The following is an 11,413-nucleotide window of genomic DNA, read 5'->3' as shown; positions in this document are numbered from 1 at the left end:
GTTAGCGTGTGTTGGGCGTGCCTGTTGGCGTGTGTTTTCCTGCTGTTGGCGTGCTGTTAGCGTGTGTTGGCGTGCTGTTGGCGTGTGTTTTCCTGCTGTTGGCATGTGTTGGCGTGTGTTGGCGTGCTGTTGGCGTGTGTTAGCGTGTGGGTTCTGTGCGTGCTGTTAGCGTGCTGTTGAGCGTGTGTTGGCGTGTGTTGGCGTGCTGTTGGCGTGCTGTTAGCGTGTGTTGAGCGTGTGTTGCGTGTGTTGGCGTGCTGTTGGCGTGCTGTTTGCGTGCTGTTGGCGTGCTGTTGGCGTGTGTTAGCGTGTGTTTGGCGTGTGTTGGCGTGCTGTTGGCGTGCTGTTAGCGTGTGTTGGCGTGTGTTAGCGTGTGTTGGCGTGCTGTTGGCGTGTGTTGGCGTGCTGTTGGCGTGTGTTAGCGTGTGTTGGCGTGTGTTAGCGTGCTGTTGGCGTGTGTTGGCGTGCTGTTGGCGTGCTGTTGCGTGTGTTAGCGTGTGTTGGCGTGTGTTGGCGTGCTGTTGGCGTGCTGTTAGCGTGTGTTAGCGTGTGTTGGCGTGTGTTGGCGTGCTGTTAGCGTGTGTTGGCGTGTGTTGGCGTGCTGTTGGCGTGCTGTTAGCGTGTGTTAGCGTGTGTTGGCGTGTGTGGCGTGCTGTTAGCGTGCTGTTCGGCGTGTGTTGGCGTGCTGTTGGCGTGCTGTTGGCGTGCTGTTGCGTGTGTTGGCGTGCTGTTTGGCGTGTGTTGGCGTGCTGTTGGCGTGTGTTGGCGTGTGTTGGCGTGCTGTTGGTGTGTTGGCGTGCTGTTTCGCTGTTGGCGTGTGGTGTAGCGTGTTTTGGCGTGTGTTGGCGTGTGTTTTCCTGCTGTTGGCGTGCTGTGGCTGACTCTGTTGCCCTGCCGACCCTGACTGCATCGCCATCGACTGTTGCCTCGACACTCTAACACTGATCAAATCGCTCTATGGACGTCCTTCCCCCGGACCGCTGCCTGCCCTTCCTCATCACCATCGACGGCGAGAGCTCCAACTACATCAACGCCGCGCTCATGGACGTACGTAACACACACACACACAGACACACAGACACACACACACACAGAGACACACACACAGAGACACACACACACACACACACAGAGACACACACACACACACACACTCACACACACACAGACACACACACAGACACACAGACTCACACACGCACACAGAGATGATGCAGCTTTCAGTCGGGTGGATGGATGGATGGATGGATGGATGGATGGATGATGGATGGATGGATGGATGGATGGATGGATGATGGATGGATGATGGATGATGGATGGATGATGGAAGGATGATGGATGATGGATGGATGGATGATGGATGATGGATGGATGGATGGATGGATGGATGGATGGATGGATGATGGATGGATGATGGATGGATGATGGAAGGATGATGGATGATGGATGGATGATGGATGGATGGATGATGGATGGATGATGGATGGATGGATGGACGGACACCGGATTCTGACATGGACCGTAAAAAATGTCGACCCCTAAACGCTCCAAAGAGACGAAGAAGTTAAACCTGCTCAGTGATCTTAAATAAGGAAAAATTAGGAAAACAAACTCAAACCTCACCACCGTCATCCTGCCTGACCTTTTCTGTCATAAACAACCCTGTTGTCACGGCAACCAGCCTCTCACCTGACTGCAGAGCGTGTGATTGAAAAATATTTCAGGTTCAGGATCAGAGAAGAAAAAACTCTCCACTGCTGACCTAACCCATTTACCTCATTTCCTGTCATCTGAATGACCATATATGGTGTGTGTCACCTGCGCAGAGCTACAAGCAGCCGTCAGCGTTCATCGTTACCCAGCATCCTTTGCCCAACACGGTCAAGGACTTCTGGCGCTTGGTCCTCGACTATCACTGCACCTCCATCGTCATGCTGAACGACGTGGACCCTGCACAGGTAATTACACACAGGTACACACACACAGGTAATTACACACAGGTACACACACACACAGGTACACACACACAGGTAAACACACCCACAGGTAAACCTATTACACACACACTCTTTCTGTGTGTATCACTCTTTCTGTGTGTGTATCACTCTTTCTGTGTGCGTGTCACTCTTTCTGTGTGTATATCACTCTTTCTGTGTGTATATCACTCTTTCTGTGTGTGTGTGTCACTCTTTCTGTGTGTATATCACTCTTTCTGTGTGTGCGTGTCACTCTTTCTGTGTGTATATCACTCTTTCTGTGTGTGTGCGTGTCACTCTTTCTGTGTGCGTGTCACTCTTTCTGTGTGTGTATCACTCTTTCTGTGTGTGTATCACTCTTTCTGTGTGCGTGTCACTCTTTTTGTGTGTGTCACTCTTTCTGTGTGCGTGTCACTCTTTCTGTGTGTGTGTCACTCTTTCTGTGTGCGTATCACTCTTTCTGTGTGTGCGTCACTCTTTCTTTGTGCGTGTGTCACTATTTCTGTGTGTGTGTCACTCTTTCTGTGTGTGTCACTCTTTCTGTGTGTGTCACTATTTCTGTGTGTGTCACTCTTTCTTTGTGCGTGTCACTCTTTCTGTGTGTGTGTCACTCTTTCTGTGTGTGCGTCACTCTTTCTTTGTGCCTGTCACTCTTTCTGTGTGTGTGTCACTCTTTCTGTGTGTGTATCACTCTTTCTGTGTGCGTGTCACTCTTTCTGTGTGTATCACTCTTTCTGTGTGTGTCACTATTTCTGTGTGTGTCACTATTTCTGTGTGCGTGTCACTCTTTCTTTGTGCGTGTCACTCTTTCTGTGTTTGTGTCAGTCTTTCTGTGTGTGCGTCACTCTTTCTTTGTGCGTGTCACTCTTTCTGTGTGCGTGTCACTCTTTCTGTGTGTGTGTGTCACTCTTTCTGTGTGTGTGTCACTCTTTCTGTGTTTGTGTCAGTCTTTCTGTGTGTGCGTCACTCTTTCTTTGTGCGTGTCACTCTTTCTGTGTGTGTGTGTCACTCTTTCTGTGTGTTTATCACTCTTTCTGTGTGCGTGTCACTCTTTCTGTGTGTATCACTCTTTCTGTGTATGTGTCAGTCTTTCTTTGTGCGTGTCACTCTTTCTGTGTGTGTGTCATTCTTTCTGTGTGCGTGTCACTCTTTCTGTGTGCGTGTCACTCTTTTTGTGTGTGTCACTCTTTCTGTGTGCGTGTCACTCTTTCTGTGTGTGTGTGTGTCACTCTTTCTGTGTGCGTATCACTCTTTCTGTGTGTGCGTCACTCTTTCTTTGTGCGTGTGTCACTATTTCTGTGTGTGTGTCACTCTTTCTGTGTGTGTCACTCTTTCTGTGTGTGTCACTATTTCTGTGTGTGTCACTCTTTCTTTGTGCGTGTCACTCTTTCTGTGTGTGTGTCACTCTTTCTGTGTGTGCGTCACTCTTTCGTTGTGCCTGTCACTCTTTCTGTGTGTGTGTCACTCTTTCTGTGTGTGTATCACTCTTTCTGTGTGCGTGTCACTCTTTCTGTGTGTATAACTCTTTCTGTGTGTGTCACTATTTCTGTGTGTGTCACTATTTCTGTGTGCGTGTCACTCTTTCTTTGTGCGTGTCACTCTTTCTGTGTTTGTGTCAGTCTTTCTGTGTGTGCGTCACTCTTTCTTTGTGCGTGTCACTCTTTCTGTGTGCGTGTCACTCTTTCTGTGTGTGTGTGTCACTCTTTCTGTGTGTGTGTCACTCTTTCTGTGTTTGTGTCAGTCTTTCTGTGTGTGCGTCACTCTTTCTTTGTGCGTGTCACTCTTTCTGTGTGTGTGTGTCACTCTTTCTGTGTGTTTATCACTCTTTCTGTGTGCGTGTCACTCTTTCTGTGTGTATCACTCTTTCTGTGTATGTGTCAGTCTTTCTTTGTGCGTGTCACTCTTTCTGTGTGTGTGTCATTCTTTCTGTGTGTGCGTCACTCTTTCTTTGTGCGTGTCACTCTTTCTGTGTGTGTGTCACTCTTTCTGTGTGTGTGTCACTCTTTCTATGTGTTTCACTCTTTCTGTGTGTGTCAGCTCTGTCCTCAGTACTGGCCCGAGAATGGCCTCCATCGCCTCGGCTCTCTGCAGGTGGAGTTCGTCTCTGCAGATCTCGAGGAGGACGTCATCAGTCGCATCTTCAGAATCTACAACACGGCCAGGGTGCGTTTCTTTTTCACACCTTCCTGCCTGACAATTTCTTCAAAGGCATCCTTACTGACGACAGAAGTTTGGTCATTTAACGCATCGTTAGAGTTTTTACACTAAGAAATCCTATAGTTTCCATGGAGATGGTTTATTTTTTCGGACTTTAAAACCGACACAAGCGGCTCAAAGATGATGTTGAAGAAAACAGAAAAACTAACTGATTCTTTCATTTCGCAACTCAATCTTACCGTTTAACCTCTGAATAGAACTGGCTGAAAGTCCCACATTAACATCAGATAACAGACATGTTTTATCTGAATTATCCCTGAATTAAGGTGTCTTCATGTTCAAAATGTTCCAGTAAACTGATGAATGAAATAAAACGCTGTATCAGTGACGCCGTTAGCTCACAGCTAACAGGAAGTGTTTGGCCGTTAGCTCATGCAGCTAACAGGAAGTGTTTGGCCGTTAGCTCATGCAGCTAACAGGAAGTGTTTGGCCGTTAGCTCATGCAGCTAACAGGAAGTGTTTGGCCGTTAGCTCATGCAGCTAATAGGAAGGGTTTGGCCGTTAGCTCATGCGGCTAACAGGAAGTGTTTGGCCGTTAGCTCATGCGGCTAACAGGAAGTGTTTGGCCGTTAGCTCATGCAGCTAACAGGAAGTGTTTGGCCGTTAGCTCATGCAGCTAGCAGGAAGTGTTTGGCCGTTAGCTCATGCAGCTAACAGGAAGTGTTTGGCCGTTAGCTCATGCAGCTAATAGGAAGGGTTTGGCCGTTAGCTCATGCGGCTAACAGGAAGTGTTTGGCCGTTAGCTCCTGCAGCTAACAGGAAGTGTTTATATGGAAGATGTTCGGGTGAAATTTAGAGGAAATGAATCAAAATCTTTTATTCTGAGGTTGTCTCTCAGCCTCAGCAGGCATCACACAAAACACATCCATCATCGTCATCATGTCTGAAGAAAAAGGAGGTAAAAGTCAGTGCGTAACTTCCATCTAGTGGTCAGGTGGAACATTACAGACACAACAGTTTGCTCATTAACTATCTAACAAACTGCATCTTTACCTGTGGAATAAACCTCCTGATAAGGAGAAAACATGAACTTTTTAGTTCTTCATCAGTAATTTCCACCTGGTGAAAGACCTCCTTCTTCTTCTTTCTCTGAAAAGAACTCTTTTTCCACATTTTTGTATGCAAGGCCATTTGGAAGCCCTGAGCACAACTGCTCTGTGGTGATTGGACAGAAATCTGAACTGGATCATAACTTAGTTTGGATCAGAACTCCATGTCAACTCGTAGGAAAATGTTTTGCCTCAGTTTTTCATGTGAGCAGTGCTCTTTGTTAGTCAAACCGATGATTATTAGCAGACTGAATCCTCTTCTTGCACTTCAGGTTTGTTTGATTCTCGCCACCTTTACACCTCCAGGTATTCGGGGTCTGTTTGCTTTCTGTGTGATGAAGTTCAGCTGCGCTCCTGTTTGATCCAAACTCCTGTTTCACCAGATTTAGATCAGAGTGTGTTTGATTTAAACCTCTTCACCTCCCTGTCGTGCTGAGTTTACATCTCACAGTGTTTGATTTGTTCATTTCCTCCCCACGCCTCACCAAATATCAGCTGTGTTTGATCTAATACGCCGTCTCCACTCGCCTCACTGTGGCAGGTCGGATTGAACTCTGAGTGTGTTTGATTTCAAACCCTTTTCCTCCCTGTCTGCTCACATTTGTATTTGGATGTTTCCCCGCTCTGCTGACGTTCATCGTGTCCTCAGCCGCAGGACGGGTACCGAATGGTGCAGCAGTTCCAGTTTCTGGGCTGGCCCATGTACCGCGACACGCCCGTCTCCAAGCGCTCTTTCCTTAAGCTTGTGCACCAGGTGGACAAATGGCAGGAGGAGTATGATGGCGGCGAGGGCCGCACCGTGGTCCACTGCCTGTAAGTACTTATTGAGCTACTCAATGCTCCACACCTGGGCTACAGCTGTGGTGGGTTCACTGACAGTCTTCTGAGTTTTCAGTGGTGCTATGTCTCCATCTGGTGGTGAGAAAGAGGAACAACACTGACCTATTTCTTCATAACTTCTCTGATATTCAAGCATTCCCAGGATTATAGGTCCCTCTCAACAGATATAACATGATCTTCTGCATCAGTACACATGACAATAAATGTGAAACAATCTGATACTCATGGCCAGATTTTTCATCCACATAACTAAATGCAGGAAAATTAAACCTTATTTCTCTGTTTAAAAAAGAATGTTTAAGAAGTCTGAAAGGGAAATAAAATGCATCCTTTTGAAGACCTTTGCAGTATCTAAGTGATACTGTTTTTACTTTGCTTCTATTCATTTATTTTTCTTCCTCTCTCCTGAATTTATGTTTTATTTATAATTATTTTAGTTAAGTTTCTGATGGTTTCAGCAGTTTTAATCAGAATATCTTAAACCTGTTCTGTTAAACAGAATGTTAACTTTTTCCTCTCCTCCTGTTTCCTCTCTTCTTGTTTCCTCTCCTCCTGTTTCCTCTCTTCTTGTTTCCTCTCTTCTTCTTTCCTCTCCTCCTGTTTCCTCTCTTCTTCTATCCTCTCCTCCTGTTTCCTCTCTTCTTGTTTCCTCTCTTCTTCTTTCCTCTCCTCCTGTTTCCTCTCTTCTTCTTTCCTCTCCTCCTGTTTCCTCTCTTCTTCTATCCTCTCCTCCTGTTTCCTCTCTTCTTCTATCCTCTCCTCCTGTTTCCTCTCTTCTTCTATCCTCTCCTCCTGTTTCCTCTCTTCTTCTTTTCTCTCCTCCTGTTTCCTCTCTTCTTCTTTCCTCTCCTCCTCTTTCCTCTCTTCTTCTTTCCTCTCTTCTTATTTCCTCTCCTCCTGTTTCCTCTCTTCTTCTTTCCTCTCCTCCTGTTTCCTCTCTTCTTGTTTCCTCTCTTCTTCTTTCCTCTCCTCCTGTTTCCTCTCTTCTTGTTTCCTCTCTTCTTCTTTCCTCTCCTCCTGTTTCCTCTCTTCTTCTTTCCTCTCCTCCTGTTTCCTCTCTTCTTCTATCCTCTCCTCCTGTTTCCTCTCTTCTTCTTTCCTCTCCTCCTGTTTCCTCTCTTCTTGTTTCCTCTCTTCTTCTTTCCTCTCCTCCTGTTTCCTCTCTTCTTCTTTCCTCTCCTCCTGTTTCCTCTCCTCCTGTTTCCTCTCTTCTTCTTTCCTCTCTTCTTCTTTCCTCTCTTCCTGTTTCCTCTCTTCTTCTTTCCTCTCCTCCTGTTTCCTCTCTTCTTCTTTCCTCTCTTCCTGTTTCCTCTCTTCTTCTTTCCTCTCCTTCCTGTTTCCTCTCTTCTTCTTTCCTCTCCTCCTGTTTCCTCTCTTCTTATTTCCTCTCCTCCTGTTTCCTCTCTTCTTCTTTCCTCTCCTCCTGTTTCCTCTCTTCTTGTTTCCTCTCTTCTTCTTTCCTCTCCTCCTGTTTCCTCTCTTCTTCTATCCTCTCCTCCTGTTTCCTCTCTTCTTATTTCCTCTCCTCCTGTTTCCTCTCTTCTTCTTTCCTCTCCTCCTGTTTCCTCTCTTCTTGTTTCCTCTCTTCTTCTATCCTCTCCTCCTGTTTCCTCTCTTCTTCTTTCCTCTCCTCCTGTTTCCTCTCTTCTTCTTTCCTCTCCTCCTGTTTCCTCTCTTCTTCTTTCCTCTCTTCTTCTTTCCTCTCTTCCTGTTTCCTCTCTTCTTCTTTCCTCTCCTCCTGTTTCCTCTCTTCTTCTTTCCTCTCTTCTTGTTTCCTCTCTTCTTCTTTCCTCTCCTCCTGTTTCCTCTCTTCTTCTTTCCTCTCCTCCTGTTTCCTCTCTTCTTCTTTCCTCTCCTCCTGTTTCCTCTCTTCTTCTTTCCTCTCCTCCTGTTTCCTCTCTTCTTCTTTCCTCTCCTCCTGTTTCCTCTCTTCTTCTTTCCTCTCTTCTTCTTTCCTCTCCTCCTGTTTCCTCTCTTCTTCTTTCCTCTCTTCTTCTTTCCTCTCTTCTTCTTTTCTCTCCTCCTGTTTCCTCTCTTCCTGTTTCCTCTCTTCTTCTTTCCTCTCCTCCTGTTTCCTCTCCTCCTGTTTCCTCTCTTCTTCTTTCCTCTCTTCTTGTTTCCTCTCTTCTTCTTTCCTCTCTTCCTGTTTCCTCTCTTCTTCTTTCCTCTCCTCCTGTTTCCTCTCCTCCTGTTTCCTCTCTTCTTCTTTCCTCTCCTTCCTGTTTCCTCTCCTCCTGTTTCCTCTCTTCTTCTTTTCTCTCCTCCTGTTTCCTCTCTTCTTCTTTCCTCTCTTCTTGTTTCCTCTCTTCTTCTTTCCTCTCTTCCTGTTTCCTCTCTTCTTCTTTCCTCTCCTCCTGTTTCCTCTCTTCTTCTTTCCTCTCTTCCTGTTTCCTCTCTTCTTCTTTCCTCTCCTCCTGTTTCCTCTCCTCCTCTTTCCTCCCCACTTGCATCATGGATGAAGAAACGGTGGTGGTCGCAGCGGCGTGTTCTGTAGCATCAGCATTGTGTGTGAGATGTTGCGACAGCAGCGCTGCATTGATGTTTTTCACGCCGTGAAGACGCTCAGAAACAACAAACCAAACATGGTGGACCTGCTGGTAAATAAACTTTCTGTTTAATTCCCTGATGTTGCTCACGTTTCAGTGACATTTTGTCATTTTGGTTCTACCACAAAATCATTTTAAGGCTGAAGACAATCGTCTTTATGGAGAATATTCTTTAAAACTAACAATATTAGCATGCTAGCAATGCTGGAACAAAGAAGCAGGTTTCTTTTTCTGGACTCTGAGAACAAATTAAACTAATAGATATTAAAACTGAAGCCAGAATCAGGATCTGACTGGAAGATATTTTACTGATTTTCTGTTGTTTATATGTGAATAAGATCAGTGAGTTCAGTTTTTCGAGGTACAGCGAATGCAGCACGATGTGAAGCGGTGGATGAGCTTCCTCTGCTGTGATGTCACAGAGTTCTGAGTGAGATCCTGAGGCAGGACTGAGTTGTTTTTTCATACAAGTCACCTTCAAAACAAGCTTTAAAAACAATTTTAAAGAAATAAATCAGGTTTATGGGAGCTGCTTTGGAATGAGTCCACTTTATTATTTTCTCATTAAAAATAAACTGTTAGACCCAAGTTAATCATCATGTTTTCTTATCTTTGTGTGTCCCAACAGGAACAGTATAAGTTCTGCTATGAAGTGGCTCTGGAGTATCTCAACTCAGCTTAGCTTCAGCCAGAGGCTTCACCACCTTCTCCTCTTCCTGCCTTGTGATGGGAGGAAGAGAAGGACCACTACTGACTGAAGGCGGAAGAAGAGGAGGGTGTTTTTGCACTGCTGTTTGACTGAGAGCATGGACTCACTGACAGACTCAAAGTTTCTCACCTCGTGTCACGTTGTTGTGTTTTTTATTGTTAATGAGCTGAAACTAAAGCAAACAAAACTCCGTCGGACTCAATCGTCTCATCTCGGATCGATCAACGCGATCAGAGTCCCAATAAACTAAATGCAGTCTGACGAAGTTCCTCCTGACAGCGAACAGAGGCCCCCCTGCTGTGAGGCCCCGCCCCCTGCTGAAAGACAGCTGATTACTGTTTACAATCTGTCAGAGTGTGACTTTAAAGCAGAAGATTTGATTCTGAGCAGCTGCTAGTTAAATTTATGTTGTTAAAGTTCACACAACTTTCACGGAGCAACTGGATGTGTGTAACCCTGGTTACGTACGGCTCTGGATGTGTGTAACCCTGGTTACGGATGGCTCTGGATGTGTGTAACCCTGGTTACGTACGGCTCTGGATGTGTGTAACCCTGGTTACGTATGTCTCTGGATGTGTGTAACCCTGGTTACGTACGTCTCTGGATGTGTGTAACCCTGGTTACGTAAGGCTCTGGATGTGTGTAACCCTGGTTACGTATGTCTCTGGATGTGTGTAACCCTGGTTACGTATGTCTCTGGATGTGTGTAACCCTGGTTACGTACTTCTCTGGATGTGTGTAACCCTGGTTACGTATGTCTCTGGATGTGTGTAACCCTGGTTATACATGTCTCTGGATGTGTGTAACCCTGGTTACGTATGTCTCTGGATGTGTGTGTAACCCTGGTTATACATGTCTCTGGATGTGTGTAACCCTGGTTACGTAAGGCTCTGGATGTGTGTAACCCTGGTTACGTATGTCTCTGGATGTGTGTAACCCTGGTTACGTACGGCTCTGGATGTGTGTAACCCTGGTTACGTACTTCTCTGGATGTGTGTAACCCTGGTTACGTATGTCTCTGGATGTGTGTAACCCTGGTTACGTAAGGCTCTGGATGTGTGTAACCCTGGTTACGGATGTCTCTGGATGTGTGTAACCCTGGTTACGTAAGGCTCTGGATGTGTGTAACCCTGGTTACGGATGTCTCTGGATGTGTGTAACCCTGGTTATACATGTCTCTGGATGTGTGTAACCCTGGTTACGTATGTCTCTGGATGTGTGTAACCCTGGTTATACATGTCTCTGGATGTGTGTAACCCTGGTTACGTACGTCTCTGGATGTGTGTAACCCTGGTTACGTATGTCTCTGGATGTGTGTAACCCTGGTTACGTATGTCTCTGGATGTGTGTAACCCTGGTTATACATGTCTCTGGATGTGTGTAACCCTGGTTACGTAAGGCTCTGGATGTGTGTAACCCTGGTTACGTATGTCTCTGGATGTGTGTAACCCTGGTTACGTACTTCTCTGGATGTGTGTAACCCTGGTTACGTATGTCTCTGGATGTGTGTAACCCTGGTTACGTATGTCTCTGGATGTGTGTAACCCTGGTTACGTAGGTCTCTGGATGTGTGTAACCCTGGTTATACATGTCTCTGGATGTGTGTAACCCTGGTTACGTAAGGCTCTGGATGTGTGTAACCCTGGTTACGTAAGGCTCTGGATGTGTGTAACCCTGGTTACGTATGGCTCTGGATGTGTGTAACCCTGGTTACGTATGTCTCTGGATGTGTGTAACCCTGGTTACGTACTTCTCTGGATGTGTGTAACCCTGGTTACGTACGTCTCTGGATGTGTGTAACCCTGGTTACGTAGGTCTCTGGATGTGTGTAACCCTGGTTACGTACGTCTCTGGATGTGTGTAACCCTGGTTACGGACGTCTCTGGATGTGTGTAACCCTGGTTACGTACGTCTCTGGATGTGTGTAACCCTGGTTACGTACGTCTCTGGATGTGTGTAACCCTGGTTACGTACGTCTCTGGATGTGTGTAACCCTGGTTACGTACGTCTCTGGATGTGTGTAACCCTGGTTATGTATGTCTCTGGATGTGTGTAACCCTGGTTACGTAGGTCTCT

General features: G+C 46.2%; 1 protein-coding gene across 1 annotated transcript; it reads left to right on the top strand.

The window, feature by feature from the left end:
- Positions 1-954: 954 nt before the first annotated feature.
- Positions 955-10,158, top strand: LOC140288321 (receptor-type tyrosine-protein phosphatase mu). Its single transcript, XM_072379175.1, has 6 exons — positions 955-1,047; positions 1,827-1,958; positions 4,014-4,139; positions 5,892-6,055; positions 8,544-8,679; positions 9,257-10,158. The coding sequence occupies exons 1-6, from the start codon at positions 958-960 to the stop codon at positions 9,308-9,310; spliced, it is 702 nt and encodes a 233-aa protein (XP_072235276.1). The 5' UTR covers positions 955-957; the 3' UTR covers positions 9,311-10,158.
- Positions 10,159-11,413: the final 1,255 nt, after the last annotated feature.

This window comes from Leuresthes tenuis, unplaced genomic scaffold, assembly GCF_036924035.1.
Source record: "Leuresthes tenuis unplaced genomic scaffold, fLeuTen1.0.hap1 SCAF_293, whole genome shotgun sequence".
Lineage (NCBI taxonomy): Eukaryota > Metazoa > Chordata > Actinopteri > Atheriniformes > Atherinopsidae > Leuresthes > Leuresthes tenuis.
This window is presented reverse-complemented; position numbering and strand designations above follow the sequence as displayed.